The 22,780-nt window shown below is 40.9% G+C and overlaps 1 protein-coding gene across 1 annotated transcript; it reads left to right on the top strand.

Moving 5' to 3' along the window:
* Positions 1–13,473: 13,473 nt before the first annotated feature.
* LOC308407316 (putative G-protein coupled receptor 139) lies at positions 13,474–14,616 on the top strand (the record flags this gene model as incomplete). Its single annotated transcript, XM_080898886.1, has 2 exons — positions 13,474–13,564; positions 13,691–14,616. The coding sequence occupies 2 exons, from the start codon at positions 13,474–13,476 to the stop codon at positions 14,614–14,616; spliced, it is 1,017 nt and encodes a 338-aa protein (XP_080755012.1).
* Between the last annotated feature and the right edge of the window lie 8,164 nt (positions 14,617–22,780).

Raw genomic sequence — 22,780 nt, 5'->3', positions numbered from 1 at the left:
TGATGTTTGTATGACAGACAAGGATGCTAGAGATCTGCTGTTGTAACCTCTAGAAGGATCAACTGAAAGATGAACAAGTAGAAGTAGTTCAGGAGTCTAAGGACTGCATGGTCAGCAGTAATTGCGTCAATGAAAATGTAAAAAGCATCAGCATAGCAAAGCAGTTTCATAGCACTGATTAAAATTCTGATATTAGGATAATAGTCATAGAAAGGCCCACAGCCATGCTTTCTGTATGTGGGAGTCAACCAACAGGATCAATCATCCTAACCAATATGGTTATGACCATAACTACCTAACAGGATGCAAGTGTATGTTTATTTCAAGCTATCACATCATTTTACATCTGAAATAAATATCAGTACTGTGAATCTTATGTTGATAACCTGTTTGTTGACTAGCTTGAGACATTAACACATCATAAATGAAGCTGATGGGGCTCTTTATGAGTAGAGGGGGAATGTAAACATTCTTTAAATGAACACTACAATCCAGAGAAATGCTCTGAGTGAAATCTGAGCAATAAGTATGAAAGCCTGTTTCCGCCACAAAAAAAACAAAACAAGTATCCATAACTCAAAATTTTGACTTATTAACTAGAAATTTCGAGTTACTTTTCTCAAAATTTTGAGTTAATTACTCGAAATTTCGAGTTAGCTCTGCCAATCAGTAATCTACGTGAATGAGGTCACTTTCTTGTTACCCGGAAGCATATGGCGCAGAGTAACGCTCTCTCAAAACGGGATTGCAACAAAATGGCGCTTTCGCGAGTACGTTTGCCGATAGTAACGCAATGTGATTTAGCTAATGACACGAGGATGTCATCATTTTTTCAGCTAATACTGGTAGCTTAGCTGTAGCATTTGTACCTGAGGACTTCAGCTTCTGGGTAACAAGGAACTGACGTCATTCATGTAGATTACTGATTGGCAGCGCTAACTTGAAATTTCGAGTTACCTTTCTCAAAATTTTGAGTTAATAAGTCGAAATTTCGAGAAAATAACTCGAAATTTCGAGTTATGGATCCTTTTTTTCCCTTTAGTGGTGGAAACGGGCTTCCATAAATAAAAGCAGTGATTCTTGCGTCTTGTGGAAGAATGGACGCCTTGCCAGGGTGTTAGCCCATCGGTCTTTAGCTAATAATTTCAGTGAACAAATAAACTAAATATGTTTATTTTTTGTTTGGAAATCTGCCACAGATAGAGAGCAATAACATTAACATTTGGTCTGCACAGTGTGTTGCTGCAAGAAATCTTTGTCCTCAAATAATCTTTCGTCTATTTATGATTCAGCAGCATCAATCCCACAACAACATAATCAGCCCCAAAATATCCTGAATTGATCTGCTTTCGTCATTTTTTTCTCTAATCAATGTGGTTAAGCTTTTTTTTCCCAACCAGAAAAATGCCAAATGGTGTAATCCTAGCAGTGCAATCCTCTCAGAATGGTGACGTGTTGTGCAGATTGTCTGAGGGATCAGTGAGGAGCGGAGGCAGGCATCTCCTGAGGTCACTCTAAACTTTGCAGGCGTTATGTGACGTGCAGAACATTAATGAACAGGGATTTATCTGCATGCATTTATCTCTCTACAGGCATTTTCTACAAATTAGCTGTGGAAGTCCTGTGCTTCCATCGTATTAAGTAGTAAAGCCCAACAACCTTTATTCTTCCAGTGGTGCTACATACCTTTATAAAGCCCACAAACTTCAGCAATGCAATTAAAATAATATTTGAAAGAAGAGTTTGACTGGAAGTATAATGCTATTTTCATGCTCCAAAAAACCCCAAATATTCATCTGACCCATCTTTGCATAAATATTAAACATGCAGACATGTTGTATATCAACTGACTGTTAACACAAATATCTACTCAGTCACATGACAGCATGTGGCATGGTTGCTGTTGCCAGATGGGCTGGTCTCAGCCTTTCAGTAACTTTTGGTCTACTGGGATTTACTCAGACAGCCATCTCGAAGGTTTCGAGTGAACAGTCAAAAAAAGAAAATATCTAGTGAGCAGTAGTTCCCTGTGCCTTGTTGATGCCAGAGGTCAGTGGTCAGACTGCTTCGAGCTGACCGGAAGACGGCAAGTGTTTCCAGCCTCATATTACCAAAGCGTACCTAACCTCTTCAGCCCCAAGCCTAACTGATCTCCTGCCTTTTGCCCCTGTATCGGGGGCGTTGGGGCTTAAGAGGTTAAGTGTCTTACATATCAGATTGTTCAAGGAGCTTGGAAAGAAAGTGACTGGACTTCTTTAAGTTTTGCAAAGTAATATTAAAATAATAAAATAATTGAATTGAATTAAAGAGTTGTACCTTCAGAGGGCTGTTGAGCCACTACTAATCATGTGTCTCAACACATGAGCAAAGAAAAAAAAGGCATGGGTCATTATCACCAGAGGTTTCAGGTGAAACCATTGTGAGAACTTGCCTCACTTTATCATGTGACCTACTGAGATCACCTGATTTATGATGGGGATGTACAGCTGAGTTTTGTCCTATCCAGGTGTCTCTTCTGTGACATGTATTTATGGAGCGGCCGTTTGGTTTCTCCTGTGTAGAGGTCTGAGCACTCCTCGCTTGGGATGAACTAGTCTTTGTCTGAGGGTGTGGCTTTGTTTTGTCATGCTTGGAGAAAAGTCCCCATGACTTTCTCTGATAAACATGCCACGTGATGGATGACAATGTTGTTCTGTTTGCCATTCTGTTTCTCCCTAGTTGGTGTCTGACCTTGTTTCCTGTGCATCTTTGCTGGTTTGATTAAAGGCCCAGTTGGGATAACCACATTTTAAGAGCTTTCTTTATTTTCCCTCCCTGCTCCTTACAATGACCTGGGTGACTGCTAAGTAACACAAATACATATCAGACTGTTTTCATTTCAGCATCTAAAATGAAAATAGATCAAGTAAAATGAAACTTTCAATGTAGTTTCATTATTTATTTTCAAGTATAGTTGTTATGCAAACAAAGCCCTGCAATAAACCTTTCAGTGTACGCCTCACAACGTGGATATCCCAGTGGTCTGAAATGTGATTTCTCTGATTCACATCCATCAGATTATTGTTGTTGGAAGCATTTCAATGCATTTCTTCCTGGGCTGGATTTTATTACACTGTTCGGGCCTGTAAAGTGTGACTCAGTCCGTCCTGCAGCTCTGTTATAGGTATTTACTGAAGCATTCCTGCTGTGCTGGCTACTGACCAACAGATGGCGACATAGACTGTGTCTGTCAGTTCTTTGACTTTTGAATTTTTACATTTTGTAATTAGAGGGGTTTATTGTGTACACGGGTATTGTGCTAAGTCCTCAGTAAGTGTGTAGGTGACAAATTTAATTCAATTTAAATTAATAAAATACGAACCCTTAATCCCTATAGCAGTGAGAACTGGTGCTGTGGCTTGGATGCACTGGTCCCCTAAAGGAAATGGGTCAGTGAAAATCAATATATAGTCAATCTAGGTGATTGTCTACATGAATCCTGTGACCTTCCCAATGGAAGTCATGCTTCAACTACAGGGATCCCGGAATGCATGTTTTTCCTGCATAAAGGATTTTGTTTCGGTGTCCTCGAAAAGTTTTAAGCCACCCCAAAAGAAAATCCAGTTATAGACCGGATTTGGTCATTCGATTGCATACGATGGAACAGAAGAGATCACTGTTTATCTAATTGGCAGAACTAACTAGAAAATGTACCAAATTGTGTCAAATAAGATAACACACACATTGTCTTTAATGTGCGAGGACCAGCCACTCTTACAGCCAGGGGTAGTCACCTCCCCAAAGGAAAGAGCCTGTATGAAAATAAAATGAATCACATGTGACAGCCTTTGCAGTCACCAGATCACTACCTAACTGGATACCTTTAGGAGATTTTGTACCAGTGCATTAGACAACAATCTCCACTTTTTCAACAAAAAACACTAAATGAAGAATTATCTTGTAAAAGCATAGACTTCCAGACGTTTGGAGAGTCTATGCTGAGGCCCGTTGAAGCTGTTCTGATGAAAAGTTGTCGCCCAACACTTAATGTTGCCTTTTGCTTTGTCACCTGCAGCAGTTGCTTCTCTTCCTGCATTTTTGTCCAACTATCCGAAAATTTTTTTTTTTTTTTATCTGCTTTCTTTGAGATTCTGACTTGATGTTCTTACCGTTTCGCTCTCATTACATCTCGTCTGGGAGGATTCTTGGAATTGATATTAGCATAATGCTGTGAGAAATGTTCCTGAGAAGTATTTTATTGTTGTGCTGCTTCATGACGTACCAAAAGGGCCGATACCCACAAAGCCTTATTTCATCACCATAGGCAGTAATATTTACGATTATTAATATTATAACTAATCCGCAATGTACGGTTTTTGGTTATTTTCATGATCTGCATTAGAAAGTCAAATCCCTCAGTGGATATAAATAAACCATGATGCTGAAGAAGATCAATATTTTCTGTTGCAGCATCGTACCATTTTTGGTCTTATTTTGTCAGATGTAAACTGGAGCAGCTGTGGTGCTTGAACCTGATGCAAGCACGCAAGAAGCATTGCTGCACATGGATTACGTGATCAGCAACTCTGTTATCTAAATTGTTATCAAATGGAAGGGAGGGGAAATCAAGTTTAAAAAGAAATATTTCATAGTTAATTTATAGTGACACTATAATACTCCTGAAAGCCTGGTAAAACAAAGATCCAAAAGTACAGCATCATTTAACTCGTTTCAGAGTTGATTAATTTTAGGGACTGAAGGGAGGCCTGCGGTCTAACCATGAGTTTGGAATTAACCGCAGGCTTTCCTGTCAGACCAAAGGTGAAACGGAAATAATCCGGCACGGCAAACATCAACATTTACGAGCAGGTCCAGGGCCAACTACAGATTTCACAAATGTTTAAAAACATCTTTCCTAATGACTGGCTTAAAGCCTTATGTAACCTCGGCACCACACAGTAATCACAGTCATATTTTTTGTGCAGTGCTGTTGCCACAGCGTCGGTATACTCAGATATCTCCTCAGTGGGTGGCTGCGAGGAGGAGCAGGGACCCCTGCTGCTCGCTGAGCTAAGTAGAGCCAGATTGCTGTGAGCAGCATGGGAAGAAGACAGTACGTGTGAATTATTAGATGACCCTCCAGAACAGCCAGAGATATGAAATCCTCTCCAGATGAGCCTTCTTACTCTGCAGAGAGCAGATCACAGAACCCTGGTTTCTATGGCAACAGGGAATCGTGTCTGACACGGCAAGCAGCACACGTTTTTTGAGGTGTTTTTTTTTCTTTCTCTCTGGTTCTTCGTACTTTTTAATCTTCTGTCAGACACATGCCTCCGCTGTGATGTCCTGAGAAAGGAAGGAAAGCTTCTGCAAAAGAAAAAGCACGAAAAGGGGAAACTAGACGAATGCCCAACAACTTTAGAGCTCACCAAACAACATGTCTAATTATCTTAATCTGTAAAGAGTGTAAAAACAAAGTGCTAAATCCCCCCAAAAGACAAATAAGACAATTTGTGGTCACGATGGCTTGCATCTGTACTTTATTTAGGCTGGTTTCAGTGGCGGAGAATATATTTCAAATGTACAGCACTGAGCTATTTCAGAAAATTTCTATTTCATTCCACTTTTTACTTCTCTATAACTGTTGACACTGCTGCATTTAGATATGGTTGTTTTCTTGAGATTGTATTAGATCAACAGCAGATAGTAGGGTGTTTAAATAAAGTTGCGATTAGACTTTATTAATCCCGAGAAGGAGATTCATAAGCCACCCACGACGATGCATCATAAAATAATTAATATTAGCCCCAACTCTTCCTGCTGCACCATTTCAGAATCAGAATCAGCTTTTTGGCCAAGCATGCATACAGGTTCATAGAATCTGACTTTCATTGCTCTAAATGTGGTGTACACATGTTCAAACAAAAAACGGATATTATGTGTCAGTGAATTTGACAGACAGTGACAAGCATCTTTTTTTATTATGGTATAGCGACGGCACACGCTGTGTTATTTGCCTGATGGGACAAATAATAGAGTCAATACTTGGCTGTAGAGTCCATATTTGTCTGATGTCTCCTAGTGAAATAAACAGGTTCCTCTTGGATTGAAGTAAATTTCATTTTAATGTTGATCCTCTTATCTAAGTGGACAGCTTTACTTCCCAACCCACTGTCATTGAGCATTTTTACACCAATGAACGAAGCCAATATCGTGTGTGTATGAACCTGAAATCAGATGAGGCAGACAATTCAATTGTTTTTAAATTTAGTACTATATTAGTCATTAAAGTGATGGAACTTGTTGAAAACAGATTAATACAGTGCATGTGTTTTATTTAAGTTTGGTATGGAGACAGCACATTAATGTTTCCTGCATGTTTTTTCCATTAGTCACAAAACATTTAAACATATTTTATTTTCATTTCAGTCTCATCAGCATCTCTACAGATGAGGCATCTGGAGAAAATGCAGTTTGACTGTGAACCTCAGTTCACTTTTCCTCAAAGGAGCGTGCAGTGTTTGTAAAACAATGCATAATGCACCCACCTGTAACAGAATGCCATTTGACATATAGGGATGTAGATTTAGGGCACACAAAGAAAATAGCAAGTAGCTGAATGTCAAATTATTTGTAAGGTAGTGATTATTTTAAATATTTTCTATGCATATACCGTGTAAAGCATAAGGCTTTCCAGTACCAAATAACATGAAATATGGGAAATGCTTTAAAGAACAGTAGCAGTGGAGGTTACTTCACAAATACCAACCTGTTATTGCAGCGCTGGTGCAGTTCAAATCCACAAACATCCAAATATACGAGTTTGATGATGGGACATCTGACTCAGAATGACTCAGTCCTGGAGCATCACTTGGATTGAATGATGAGAACAATGCTGTGTTCCAGGTTCATGCACTGAATTCTAGCCAAATTGGATAAGTCATGGTGGATTCATTCAGTGCGCTTTGTCACAAGTATGTTGTCTCATCAATAGCCTGAGTAAACCCAATAAAGTAGAAATTCAGCTAAAAAGAAGAGTCATCTGGCAGCTTGGTCAGAAATGTATTTTCTTTGCCAGGTGAACTACTTTCAAACAGAAAAAACTCTTTGAACAAGCCTTAATTAATTTTTACTGCTTATGTTCTTATCCAGGCTCAAAGAATCTGTTTAAGGAGGGTAAACCTATTAGGAAAGTCATTCTGAGTCACTGAAATGACTCATTATTTGTTATCTTCACGTTCCTGTTGTAAATGATGTTTTAATGCAGGAATGTGTCTGCATCATAAACCCAAACTGGGAGCTGGTTCCATAGTAGAGGAGGGCTCTGTCTCCCATTTTACTTTTAAAAAATCTAGGACATACAAGTAAAGTCCATTACACACCATTGCAAAAAAGCAATACAAGCTTGCGAATTTGATTTCATTGCATTTTTGTGAAGAATTCATCCCCATAAAACTCAGCGTGAAAAACTGAAGCCTATATCAAGCGATGATGAGCTGCCCCTGGTGCTTGTAAACATGAAAAATGAAGAAACTGATATTCTGGGTTCATCCAGTTATCACGAGAAGGCAGCAGCAGGGAGAATTTCATGATTTGATCCAGAAGTTGAAACTGTAACATTTGTTTCCAAATGCAGTGATCGGTAGAAAAAAGAAAAGTAATCACATGGATTTTATGTAAAATACAACAGGTTTTATGTGTCCGATGTGTAAAGTCTGCAGTCTGAGTAAGATAAGATAAGATAAGATAAGATAAGACTTTATTGATCCCACAACGGGGAAATTTTTGCGTCACCTCAGCTCAGGTACAGATATATGAAGGAAATACAAAAATACAAATAAGTACAATCAATGAAAAAAGTAAGATAATACACTATATACAATGGTAGCATACCCAGTATGTGATTATGGATATAGTTGGAAATATGGAAGACATAAACTATATAGCTTGGAAGGTCATGGAAGGTCCATTATGCATGAAGTGGTGACCGTGGATGTTCACAGTGTCCAGTGACTTATGACATCGTGATTGAGGAGTTAGAGTCTAACTGCTGTTGGGATGAATGATCTGCGAAAGCGCTCCTTCCTGCAGTGAGGGTGTTTCAGTCTCTGATTAAAGGAGCTGCTCAGCCCACTCACATACTCATGCAGTGGGTGATGTGGGTTGTTCATGATGGATGTCAGCTTTACTAACATCCTCCCCTCACCAACCACCTCCACAGACTCCAGGGGACATCCCAGCACGGAGCTAGACCTCCGCACCAGTTTGTCAATCCTGCTCCTGTCCCTGTCCGTGCATCCACTCCCCCAGCAGGCCACTGCATAGAAAAGGGCAGATGCTACCACAGTGTCATAGAATGTCCTTAACAGAGTCCTGCAGACTCCGAAGGACCTCAGTCTCCTCAGCAGGTGGAGTCGACTCTGGCCCTTCTTATACAGGATGTCTGTATTTGTAGTCCAGTCCAGTTTATTGTTGAGGTGAACACCCAGGTACTTATAAGAGTCAACTATCTCAATGTCTTTCCCTTGGATGTTCACCGGTGTTGTAGGGGGTGACTTCCTCCTTAAGTCTATGATCATCTCCTTTGTCTTGCCGGCGTTGATTTGAAGTACGTTGGTCTCACACCAGCCAACAAAGTCACTGATGACCCCCCTGTATTCCTGATCATTCCCGTCTGATACGCATCCAATGATGGCTGTATCATCTGAGAACTTCTGTATATGGCAATCGTCCGAATTATAACAGAAGTCTGAAGTGTAAAGGCTGAACAAGAAAGGTGAGAGAACCGTGCCCTGTGGTGCCCTCGTGCTGCAGATTACCACCTCGGACACACAGTCATGGAGCCTCACATACTGTGGTCTGTTGGTAAGGTAGTCGATGGTCCATGCAGTCAGCTGTTTGCCTACTCCGGCTCCCTCCAGCTTCCCTCTCAGTAGTGCGGGTTGGATGGTGTTGAAAGCACTGGAGAAGCAGTGGAGAAGCGCTCTGTTGGGATAACATCTAAAAGTTCCCTAAAATCTGACGTCTGCTCATCCAAAATTTTGTATCTGGGAAGTAGGATTATAAATTCAGTGTGTCCATCTGTCTGCATGGATGGATAGGCTGGAGCCTATCCAAGCTGTAATAGCACGGGAGGTTCACTAGTCTATTCTCACCAACCGCCAATTTAGAATCCCCAGTTAACGTAACATGAATGTCTTTGGACTTTGTGAGGAAGCATGAGTGCCTGGAGGCAACCCACACAGACACGGGACATCCAAACTACCCACAAAGGGATCAGAGTGGGTCACAACATCATTATTGTGAATTTGCATCCATTGAGGCTTTCGTAACAGCTCCATGACAGATTAATGTAGTCACATTGTTCTAAAGGTGAAGGCCCTGTGGTGGTGCTTGAAAGTGCAATAATGGTGATATATTTTGCTTATATAAATATAACAAGGAGTAAGTAGATATTAGACCTCAAAGAGATATTTCCTATTCAGTCTGTGAAGGTTCTCAGTCATCCAGGTCATCGTAGTCAAAGGAGCTTGCAAAGAAAAGCATCTGGACTTCTTTAAGTTGCTTGAAGACGTTTCACCTCTCATCCGAGAAGCTTCTTCAGTTCTAAGGTCAAATGGTGGAGAGTCCCAGATATAACCTAGTGGGAGTATCCCCCCACAGAGGGACAAAAGGACCCCCTGATGATCCTCTAATCGCCTGAGCCAAGGTGTGTAACTGGGTGTGGGTCCCAATCAGCCAGAGTTTCGGGTGAGTTCATTGTGAAACCTGGCCCCACCTTATCATGCGAATTCCTGAGGTCAGATGGCCCAGGATGTGAGTGGGCGTTAAGGCGTCTGGGAAGGGATCTCAAAACTGGATTATAGATGGCAGAGAGTTGGTGTCGTAAACCCCCGCCTCTGTTCAAAGATGGTCGCTCACAGTGGACATAGATGGCTTCTTTCACTCCTCTTTCAAACCATCTGTCCTCTCTGTCCAAAATGTGAACATTGGCATCCTCGAAAGAGTGTCCTTTATCCTTAAGATGCAGATGGACTGCTGAGTCTTGTCCTGTGGAGGTGGCTCTTCTGTGTTGTGCCATGCGCTTGTGAAGTGGCTGTTTGGTCTCTCCAATGTAGAGGTCTGAGCATTCCTCGCTGCACTGTACAGCATACACCACATTGTTAAGCTTGTGTTTTGGCGTTTTGTCTTTCGGGTGAACCAGTTTCTGTCTGAGCGTGTTGCTGGGTCTGAAATACACTGGGATGTCATGCTTGGAGAAAACTCTCCTGAGTTTCTCTGATACACCGGCTACATAGGTGATGACAATGTTGTTGCGTCTGTCCTTCTTATCCTCCCTCGCTGGTGTCTGGTCTTCTTTTCTGTGCCTCTTTGCTGACTTTAAGAACGCCCATTTAGGATAGCCGCACGTTTTGAGTGCTTCCTTTACATGTGTGTGTTCCTTCTTTTTTCCTTCAGGCTTAGAGGGAACATGTTCTGCCCGGTGGTGTAGGGTCCTAATTACTCCAAGTTTGTGTTCCAAAGGGTGATGGGAGTCAAAGAGGAGGTACTGGTCCGTGTGTGTGGGCTTCCGGTAAACTTCGATGTTGAGTTTGCCGTTCTCTTCAATGTGCACGGCGCAGTCCAGGAAAGGCAAACAGTTGTCCTTTGTGTCCCTGGTGAACTTGATGTTTTTATCCACGGCGTTAATGTGCGCAGTGAAGGATTCCACTTCTTGTGTCTTGATTTTGACCCAGGTGTCGTCCACATATCTGTACCAGTGGCTGGGTACTCTTTCTTTGAAAGAGCCAAGAGCCTTCCTTTCCACTTCCTCCATGTAAAGGTTGGCTACAATAGGTGACACGGGGGAGCCCATGGCACAGCCATGTTTTTGTCTGTAAAAGCCTTCGTTGTACTTGAAATATGTAGTGGTGAGGCAGAGGTCTAACAGTGTGCAAATCTGATCGGGTGTGAAGTTGGTCCTGTCCTCCAAGGAGCTGTCTTCTTGTAGTCGTTTTCTGACAGTCTCCACGGCCTCCGTGGTGGGTATGCAAGTGAAGAGAGAGACTACATCAAAGGACACCATGGTTTCATCTGGATCCAGGGTAAGTTTCTGGACCTTGTCGGTGAAGTCGGTGGAGTTCTTGATGTGGTGTGGGGTGTTCCCCACGAGAGGCGCAAGGATGGTAGCAAGGTGTTTAGCAATGTTGTAAGTGGCTGAGTTTATGCTACTGACTATGGGTCTGAGTGGGACAGCTTCCTTGTGGATCTTAGGAAGTCCATAGATGCAGGGTATGGCATCCCCTGGGTAAAGGCAGTGATATGTAAGGCGGTCAATAATTTTGTCCTTTTCAAAGTCTTGAAGGCAAGCTATAACTTTCTTTTTGTAGCTGCTTGTGGGGTCTCGCTTTAGGGCTTCGTAGGTATTGTTGTCACTGAGGAGAGTAGTGATCTTTGTACGGTAATCTGTAGTGTTTAGGACCATGGTGCATTTTCCCTTATCAGCTGGTAAAACAGTGATGTTGTGGTCTTTGCTCAGGGAAGTGACGGCCTTCTTTTCCTGTATTGTGAGGTTGGATGGAGGGACTTTGGCACTGGAGAGCGTGGCTGAGACTTTCATCCTGATTTGCTCTGCTTCTGTCTGTGATAATTTATTAATCCGTATGGCAGATTCTGTGGCTGTGATGAGGTCCACTATGGGCAACTGTTGTGGAGAAATGGCAAAATTGAGTCCTTTGGCTAATACTCTCTTTTCAGGTTCAGTGAGAATCCTGTCTGAAAAGTTCTTAACCCATTTCTCCTGACTGACATCAGGTGTGTTTTCTTCTCTGGGTTGTGTAGGTTCAGGATGAGGAGTGTGTGTTTTTGAAAGCAAGGTGTGAACATGTTCCCTCTAAGCCTGAAGGGAAAAAGAAGGAACACACACATGTAAAGGAAGCACTCAAAACGTGCGGCTATCCTAAATGGGCGTTCTTAAAGTCAGCAAAGAGGCACAGAAAAGAAGACCAGACACCAGCGAGGGAGGATAAGAAGGACAGACGCAACAACATTGTCATCACCTATGTAGCCGGTGTATCAGAGAAACTCAGGAGAGTTTTCTCCAAGCATGACATCCCAGTGTATTTCAGACCCAGCAACACGCTCAGACAGAAACTGGTTCACCCGAAAGACAAAACGCCAAAACACAAGCTTAACAATGTGGTGTATGCTGTACAGTGCAGCGAGGAATGCTCAGACCTCTACATTGGAGAGACCAAACAGCCACTTCACAAGCGCATGGCACAACACAGAAGAGCCACCTCCACAGGACAAGACTCAGCAGTCCATCTGCATCTTAAGGATAAAGGACACTCTTTCGAGGATGCCAATGTTCACATTTTGGACAGAGAGGACAGATGGTTTGAAAGAGGAGTGAAAGAAGCCATCTATGTCCACTGTGAGCGACCATCTTTGAACAGAGGCGGGGGTTTACGACACCAACTCTCTGCCATCTATAATCCAGTTTTGAGATCCCTTCCCAGACGCCTTAACGCCCACTCACATCCTAGGCCATCTGACCTCAGGAATTCGCATGATAAGGTGGGGCCAGGTTTCACAATGAACTCACCCGAAACTCTGGCTGATTGGGACCCACGCCCAGTTTTCCACCTTGGCTCAGGCGATTAGAGGATCATTAGGGGGTCCTTTTGTCCCTCTGTGGGGGGATACTCCCACTAGGTTATATCTGGGACTCTCCACCATTTGACCTTAGAACTGAAGAAGCTTCTCGGATGAGAGGTGAAACGTCTTCAAGCAACTTAAAGAAGTCCAGACGCTTTTCTTTGCAAATTTCCTATTCAGGTTTTTCTTGTCACTTCTGGCTCCAAAAAACAAGGAGGTGAGGGCCAAACTGACTTAAGGCTTCAAAACAAACCCCCACAAACTAATGGCTGACCCAACTTTGCTACTGTACATTCACGTCTTTTATAACCCTAACATTTTCATGTCATCAGTTCAAACATGGTAATATAAGTGAGTTAAAGGCTGCTGCGTTTGGTGTGTTCACTTGGCAGTCGGTATTATGAAAAACAGCCTGAATCCATTAAGTTTTTCAGTTAAGGAGCAAAAAAAACAAAACAACAAAAAAACAAACCAAAAAAACTCCACCCAACCAAACAAACAAACATATAAAACAAATAAAAATCGTCAATCTATCTAACAGCAGGTGAGAGGTTTCAGCCTGAATCAAAGTGGTCAACTGTTATGGCCAAAGAGCAGGTTATTTTCTTGCTCTGTCTCCTCTTCCTCATCAAAACCCAGATTTAAAAAGATGATGCACTTGGAATTTGTAGCTTTTCCTGCCTGTTCCCTGCTGTTAAACCATCATAAAATGAATAATCACCACTCATCACATCACCAAGCTGTTGATACACTGCCACAATTTGTAAAGTGAGATGAGGTGGGAGTGACTACATGGTGTCCGGGCAATAACTGCGAGTTGGGTGTTTGTAGCTGCAGTTAATGACACTATCTGTGATGGGAGAGGACATGGGCTCTCAAACGAAACACTGGATGGTGACACTGCAAGAAGTTTTTTATCCTGCTCTAGCAGCTGTGGGCATCCCATGTAAGTACATTTCAAAAGATAGTGCAGCTAACTGGTTTCATATGAAAATATTTCACTATTTTAGACCATTTAGAAACTTTCCTGCTGAGTAACAAGTTACCTTAACTGACACTAACCTTTTCTCAGCCAACATCGTCACCTTTCTAATCATCTGGAAGAGGAACTGCACCCTCTCCAGATCCAGTGCCTTGTATCTGATGGCCATCTCAGTGGCAGACAACTTTGTCCTGATGTTCATTGTGATTCTCGAGCTTTCTTTGAAGTACCACCAGCAGGAGCCATTTTGGAGCTATGAGCCTTGGTGCAGCCTGAGGGACATTTTTAATTACGGTGCCTATAATGCCTCTACTTGGCTTGTGGTTCTGTTTACAGTGGAGCGTTTTATTGCCATTCACACGTGGAAAATCAAACCTAAAATCTGCAATCAGAGATGTGCAGCATGGACTATAGCAGCCACGTTTGTTTTCAGTCATCTTTTTGCCATTCCTCACTACTGGTCTAATATCTCAGTCCATGATAATAATCAGACCAGGTGTATTTACAACCCAGAGGCACCGACTCGGTTCATTCATGCCCTGGTCTGGATTCAAACACTGCAAGCCTACATGTTCCCCTTTCTCATCATCCTCACAGTTAACGGGTTGACCTTACAACTGATTTCTCTCAGTAGCCGGGTTCACATCCCTGCAGGATTGGCTCCTGGGGTTTGCAAAGTCAGGCCCCTTCTTCGCTCCCGGAGAAGAAAATCAGTGGTTCTTTTAGTGACCGTATCCATGAGTTTTGTGCTGCTGTCTGTCACGCGCGCTATAACTCAGATCATCCTTCGCACAACTGAGTTGTACACTTTGGATCGTAATGATTATAATCACCAAATAAATATAGCAGCTGATGCTGGGACCATGCTCTGCCTGAGCAATGCTGCTGCAAACATGTACCTGTATGTATGCACCCAGTCCAGGTTTCGCCAGGAGTTCTCGGCTTGTATTTATCAGGCGTCCTTCTATTGCAAAACAAAACTACAGAAAGTCAAAGAAAATTCTCGGTGTGATTAGAAAACACAATCATGGAGATATTATCCTCAGCAAAGCTTTTACAGGTGCAAGCGTTCTTAGGGCAGCCATAACAAGTTAATGACTTTGTTTTTCTCAAAAGGCCACAAACCATTTAACTGAACTAAGACTCCATAAAATACAATTTAATTTTCTTTATTACTTTGCTTTACTCTTTATGTCACCCATCCCATTAAACAAAATATATGGATTTCCTGCCAAATTAACGATCTTGACACACAGCTCCATTGTTTGACTTGCACTTTAAAATAATGAATTAATTTCCTGCGTTTCCAAACCTGGACAATCAAAGCTGGCAAACAAACAAGGAGAGTCACGCTCCAGCAATCAGTTCAGTCAAATAACCATCATGATTTAGGTGTGCTGAATAGCTTTTATGGTTTTTTTTAATGACAAAACAAACATGTCACATAAAAGTTTCGTTTAATTTAAATTCACTCTGTGTAAAGAAATGATGTTTAAATATTACTGAACTGTTACTCCTGTCATTTGGAATCTTTATTTTAAATTATGCTGCAGAAACATGGATCTGTTTGTTTTCTTTCAAACTTTCTGGTCTTTAATTACAAGTCTGCAATAATAGATGCACAGCAGTGTAACTGCGTGCAAATATGTCATTAGGTTTTGACCTAAAATATTATGCTTTAGGTCAAAGCTAATGGTTGCCACAATCCAGTCTTTAAGTGATGATGTGATGAATCCTGCTTCCGGGCCCAAACTACTCTGCGTTTAATAAGGCTTTTGTGTTTCTTACTTGTTTTAATGCTTTGTATCTTGTTCTATTTAATCTCAACAAGCCCCTAAAACAGTCAGTGATCACTGTCGGCCTCTCTTGGTTTTTATTACTGCTAATCATTTTAAAGCTCAGTTTTTAAAACCTTACAATGTCACTACAGCTCAGCCCATGCAGCAGTATATTGATAATTAACCTCATATTGTGGATGGATTATCTCAGTTGTTCTCCTGGCTGAAGTTCAGTCCGTTTACAGCATCCTGCCATGCGATTGCATTTGTCCCGAACCATCGGGAACCCTCACGTTAACTTTTACAGAGTAGAAAAAAGTTAGCGTTCATCCTCCAGCTTCACTGTTTATATTATGCTAACATAGCTGTGTTGCTAGCGATCATGTAGCACATCATTGTATACCAGCTAGCCAAACTTCAGTAACCCTACAAACGTCCCTGCTGTTTACTTTCCTGTCTTCATGTATGTCAGAAATGATAGCAGAGCTGTACGTCTTAATTTGTTTCATAAATCCCTCAGTCAGAACATGGTATATTATGACTAGTGAGCTAACTTCCTGCTAACTTCTAACTCTGTTAAATTTCATAAATTTGGTTTTCGTGAATGCATGGATGTTAAACTTAATTGTTAAACCAGGTAGAGCAGCAGCACTGATCATTTTATTACAGATGAAGGGATTTAGACAGTTTTTAACTCTCAGTGATGCCGCAGTAATCGTTTGACTTTGGGACCTGCAGCAGAGTTAGGCACGGCTAATGATGTCAGACCGTATAGATGTAACAACTCTGTTGTAGACTCCAGGGCAGGTAATTTTGGGGCCCTTACCACCACTTCATACCTGAGCAAGTCCACTATTTACCAATTTTACACACACTGTAAATGCAAAAGAAATATCAGGTTTTGATCATCATGGACTACTACCACCATCAGTGAATATGTACAAAAATAGAATTTTGGGTTAAAATTCAGTTAAAAAAACACTGGACTGCATTAATAAAGTTATATTTTGTTCAGAAAATGGAACCACAACGTAAACATATAATAGAACTTTTTCATATCTGTCCAACTTTAACGAAATAAATAATTTAAGCTGTGCATGCTGTGTGAGATGTGAAAAGGGGCACTTTTCTGCTGGAGATTTGGTTCACAGATCTTCTCAAACTTTTTATGAATACATGGTGGTACCTTCAGGCTTTCTCTACAATAAAACAAAAATGAACTTTTTTGACATGTTATTATTTATTGACTTTTTCTTATTACTTACAAACTCACGTTCACTGACTGTTTATGTTAAAATTCATGTTCACGTTTCAAACTACAAAAGAACTCAAAGGCATTAAGAGTATGCCATTATTACAAGTGGGAGAGTGCCAAGAGAAAGTTGTAAAACCTGACAGAGACATGACCCCACATACTGAGGGGAAAATCAGACCCCTTGGGTCCTGGATGTGGAAGAAACTATGAATAAATCTTGATCGTCTACAGGGAAACAACAAATTGGAACAATTTGATTGCTGTACTACAGCAGAATCTTAAAGAAAACATTACAAGCATGATAATGACTTGTAGAGTAAATTTCCCAGTGCTAAACTGATCTCACCACAGAGACCTGACCTCAACATAACTGGGGCTGTGTAATTGGACACAGCTTCAGTTATCACTTAATAAACCCAACGCCAATTGAATCTGATGAATTTTTTTTTTCAGAAATTCTGAAAGGAGCTTCTGTTTTTTTTAAACTGTGGAAACATACATTTTCCTTTGGTGTGGGAAATTCACTGAAGTGAAATACAGCTACGGTCTTGAATTCACCACAAAAATACCAACTTAATTGAAAGTTATTGTATCCATATTCATTTTTGTTTCCTTGAGAGTTTCACACAAAGTACAAAAAGGGGGAAAACCAGCAAAGAAGACTTAGAATCATGAAAATGTGCTGTTCCAGTGTTCAGTTCAAAAGATTTATGACTTAAAAGCGCCTGATATAACCAGCAGGGAGGAATATTTGCCCCAGCCTTATAAGCAAAGCTCTGGATTGTTTTGCAAAATCCTTAACAACAGCGTGTCTGTGGATAAACCATCGCTAAGATGTTATTTTGCAACTTCCAGGCAGGCACCCTCAAACATGGGTTAAAGCAGTTTGCACATGTCAATCTCAATATCTATCCGCCTTATAGTCTCTCTCCCCTTCCCTCGTGTACGAATGATTAATAATAATAATAATAATAATGGATTGCATTTATATAGCGCTTTTCGAGACCCTCAAAGAGCTTTACAATTCCACTATTCATTCACTCTCACATTCACACACTGGTGGAGGCAAGCTACAGTTGTAGCCACAGCTGCCCTGGGGCAGACTGACAGAAGCGAGGCTGCCATATTGCGCCATCGGCCCCTCTGGCCAAAACCAGTAGGCGGTAGGTGAAGTGTCTTGCCCAAGGACACATGTTAAGAAAAAAATATTAGGTAATTTTGGATTTGTTTACACATCTGATCACCTGGGAACTGAGGAAGAAAAAATGTTGTCCTATTTTTCTTTTCCTAATGTAAACATTTACATCTTTCCAGGATGGAAATGTTTACATTCTGTTACTTTGTGTCCCTGGTGCAGGAAGGTGATCAGTAAGCGTAGATCATGTAATGTCCTGGTGCTGTTGCTTGGTGTTGGTCTTGAGTGATACCTCTTTCTCCTGGATGTACTTCCAGTATTCCTCTTTGGGTAGGTATGCCCTTGTTCTATTCTGTCTTTGAAGCTGGATCTTTGGAGAACAGGCCATTTATTCTCTTGGCCTCTGCCAGGGGCGATTCTAGGATCAGAGCTTTGGGGGTGCTGAGCACCCAGAGAGCTGCCCAGCCAGGCAAGATAAACTTTACTTGTCACGATGAGACTTCTTCCCTGTCTCTGTCAGTCCCTCCATCCCTAATTCCTCTATATTTCACCTTTAAAAACTATTTACTTTGCCTTGTTTGGTATCATCCTTTTTCTGAATTTACAGTTACAGTGGCTTGCAAAAGTATTCGGCCCCCTTGAACTTTCCCACATTTTGTCACATTACAGCCACAAACATGAATCAGTTTTATTGGAATTCCACGTGAAAGACCAATACAAAGTGGTGTACACGTGAGAAGTGGAACGAAAATCATACATGATTCCAAACATTTTTTTACAAATAAATAACTGAAAAGTGGAGTTATTGATATGAAACCCAAGGTACTATAGTACCTTGGGTTTCATATCGGCACACATGCACATATGACAAAATAACCAGCTTCAATTGTTGTCGGAAAACACGTTTTCAAAACTGCAGGTTACCTGGTGTAATGTTTTTCAGCTAAAAAGAAACATGGTCTGACTCCTACCTAACTATATAAAGAGTAACTGAAGGTTAAATGCAGCTAACATGTCCTGTTTTAAGCCAGGCACTCACACCTCCGCTCTGCTGCGTCTAGGCCACCATCGCTCTGGCAGAAAGGGCGCTAGAGTAGGGGAGCGGCGAGCTGGAACAGACCATTTTTGGTGGGGGGGGGGGGGCTATACTTTTGTTGTTAAAATATTACTCCAACCAAGTGCTGTAAGGTTTTTATATCTTTAGTAGTGTGTCACACAAACAGCAAATATTGTCAAAAAAGTATGAAATCTTTGGGGGTGCTTTGATTCATTTTGAACACCCCCAGAATGGTGAAGTGCCCCCAAAATGGTCTAAAAGCGCCCCTGGCCTCTGCTTTTTTGATATATCTCTTCAGCACAGTGGCCAGAGCCGTGAGCTTTTGTTTGGCAGTTTCTAGACTCTCATACAGACATCTGGTTCTAACTCTTTTTCGTCTTTTTTCGAGCTGTCTCTCATGATGCCCTTTTGCACCCCACTTAACCGACTAACATCATTCCAGGCTTCCAGCCTTCTTCTCCAAGGGAGGCAACAGATGTTGAATTGGCTTCGCTGCTGGATATGTATTATATACATATAAATCCAGCAGAGGAATCAATTGAACATCTGTTGGGTAGGAAATGTTAGAGTAATACAAAGGAAAAGCACAGGGCTACTCGGTGTGAAGATGAGTGGGTTGCAAGTTTGAATTTCTATCAAGAATTTCCTCCACAGTGCTCGCCACACCCTTACCCTAAGTGAGTTCATTCACCTGCACACACAACATTCATACTGACGGAGTTCTACATTTTTTATTACAGCGTTTTAAATGTCACAATTTGGACAAAAACATACATTTCTATAGCAAGACTTTCCTCAGTATCAATTTTAATGTGAACTGTATTGTACCAGCAGGAAAACATGTGGTTGTGGAGAAACTGACTCATCAGTAGAGGGAGCTCTGACTCTGACAGGTGAAATCAGGGCATGACTTGGATTTTTTACGTTTTTTTCTTGGCATTAAAAAAAGGTATTCCACAGTTGGATTAATAGAAAAAAACCCATATGGTCACACAAAACCCCAGCAAAGACATCGAGCCTGCCCTGAAACCATTTCTTGGTAATTGCAACTATTAAACTTGAATTAGGGATAATGGTATTTATGAGGTTTTGGCAAGATATTATTACAGTTTTTTCTGAATGCTTAAACCCTAACTGTGATTCCTGTACCACAATTCCTAAAACTATTCAGACTTATAGCAAAACCACTCACTGAGTTTGCAAAACTAAAAGCACAAAAACTGCTTTGCACTCAGTTTGCAATTTTGTAACACACACTTTGCAAAACTGTAGGCACAATTCACTGCACAACACTCAATTACCAAATTTCCAACACACTCCTAGCAAAAGTATACACATGTATGGCTATCATTAACACTAATTTGCCAACTGTCTGGCACACTTTCACATGTGAAAACTTTTTTAGATAATTAGTTCACTTTGCAATCAGCCTAAGCACTATAATACAGGTAAGCTGTGGGTGCGGAGTACAATGGAGGGAGCAGAAAGAGTGAGAAGTAGAGGAGGCTGAGGAAGAGGACGTGGAGGTGAAGAAGTAGGATGAAGAGGACGACAAGGACAAGGAGGAGCAAGAGGAAGACGAGGAGGGGGGAGAGGAAGATGAGGAGGGGGGAGAGGAAGGGTAGGAAGAGTAAGAAATAGAATTGCTGATGACATCAGAGCTACAATAGTGGACCATGTAATCAACCGTGGAATGACCCTGAGGGTAGCTGGCCAACGGGTTCAGCCTAACTCGAGCCGCTACACTGTAGCAAGTACCATAAGGACATCTTGAAATGAGAATCGGTTAGTACAGTCACTTCGCACAAAGATTTGTAGCACTGCCATATGCCAATGAGAAACACACCAATACCATTGATGTAAAAATACTGAAATTGTTACTTTACAGAATTGCTAGATGACCAGATGCTGGGGGCAGAGGAAGCATGTTCACTGCAGACCAAGTAACCCATATAGTCATTATGGCGATTGCAAATAATCCTATACTTGGAAATAAACACTTGTGTTTGTTTTGATGTGTTTGAATAAACACCAGTACTTGAAGTTTGGATCCCTCTATGCTTATGACAGAAGTATGAGCTCAAACTGACATAGCCTACCTTGTGCACAGAGAAAGCAAAAGCCAGATGTGTTTTGTATTCATACCATCAGTGTGCAGTTGGCGCATTGTGTGCTTAGTAGATGATGGCTTGTGTGTACTGTTTGATACAGAAACACCATTTTTACGAAGGTGTGAAGAGTTAATCTGGCTGTGTTTGCTTTTGCAAGAGAACTACAATGTTTTGATTATTGGGTGACAGGTTTTCTTATTTGTGTGAAGAGTTTTGCAAAATTAGCCAATAGTTACAAAAAATGTGCTTAAGCAATCAGAAAAAACTGTAAAAGCAGATTCAGAATAACTTTGGTGGAAAGTAATTTAATGCTATATCTACAACTTCATTTTTATTAATTACACTTCTGATCCTTGTACTTACCAGTGAGCGTTGTTGATAAGCATGTCCATCTGTTTATAACCACAGTGTATCCCCCTTCTAATGGCTGCCTCCAACAGGATGACTCTGTGTCCCGAAGCCAGACTTGTAAACATTTAAAAAGGTCTTGAGCAATAGTTCTGAAACTTTTTGAAGTTTTTATTTGGAAATTCAATTCTTTTTTCTTTCACTAAATTGGTCTTCTATTTGATCATTTTCATAATAAACTTTTTTTTCTTTTGTTAAGCCACTTAACCTTGACCTGTGAATCATTCAAACATAAAAAGATACCTAACTTCACAGGTGCAGGGACGAACCAGTGTTGTGCCTTTACATAACAGAGAGCTTAGAGACAAACCCTTTTTAAATTGCATCTGTAGGTACTGTTTCATAATAGCCTGTCATAAAAACACATCATTTGTTCCCATTTCTTTAGTTCGTTCCATAAAAATAATGATATAAAATAATATTGTTAGCCAAAAACTTAAAAGCATTTCTCAGCATGGCACATCGTACAAAGAAAACAAAAACCAAAAATTGAGAAGTGGAAGGAAAGCCTAAACAGGAGAAGGAGAAAAAATTAGTGGCAACTGGACTTATGGGGTAAATTTTTAATTCAAATCATCGTCAGTGGTGTTGGAGAGCTTGTCAAAATTAATGGAATTATGAATGCAGAAAAGCACAGTCAGAATTTGATCCACCATACAAAACCATCTGGGGAAGTATATCTGATTGGCAACAGCTTTATTTTTCAGTATGACAATGATCCCAAACACACTGAAAGTTCAGTAAAAGCATGCCTGGATAGAAAAAACAGATAGTGACAGTCCCCAGAGCCTTGACCTCAATATTACTAAAGCAGTGTGCGATCATCTTGACTGAGAATGGAACAAATGGCAGCCAACATCAAAAGAAAAGCTTTGAATCTTATTCAGGAATCCTGGGGAAATATTCCTGAAGGCTTCCTAAGAAATTACAAGAAATCTTGAGAGCTCAGACTGTGTTTAAGAATAAAGGTAGTCATACCAAATATTGACTGTCAAGCGTGTTAGAATTCTTCATTCTTTGTTTTTGCTTTAAATGTTGTAGAGTATTTCTATCTATTCTTGCACCTATTCCCCATTTGCACAATCCTGCATACGTAAGTCCTTGGCCACCTGCTTAACAGCTTCAAGGTTATTTCTTGAAACAGCTATGTTGATGATTCACAGCTGTACTTTCCCGTTAAGCCACAACCACAAGAGCCTCTACGATTCTACTCAGCTAGTACAATTCAATATAAAATTCTTTGCTTCAAATGATGGTGTTACTTTTGATCAAGATCTCCAAAGTCATCCAGCGTTGCTCTTTTCATCTAACAAAGAAAATCAAACACATCTCTCTTAGTCTGCCATCGATTAGTCCAGAAAGCAGCAGCAGGGATTTAAATAAAGGTGTTTAACTAGTTTAACCTACTTTATTAGTGTGTTTAATTCCAATGCCTG

This window comes from Rhamphochromis sp. 'chilingali' (assembly GCF_963969265.1).
Source record: "Rhamphochromis sp. 'chilingali' genome assembly, chromosome: 12".
NCBI classification, from domain to species: domain Eukaryota; kingdom Metazoa; phylum Chordata; class Actinopteri; order Cichliformes; family Cichlidae; genus Rhamphochromis; species Rhamphochromis sp. 'chilingali'.
This window is presented reverse-complemented; position numbering and strand designations above follow the sequence as displayed.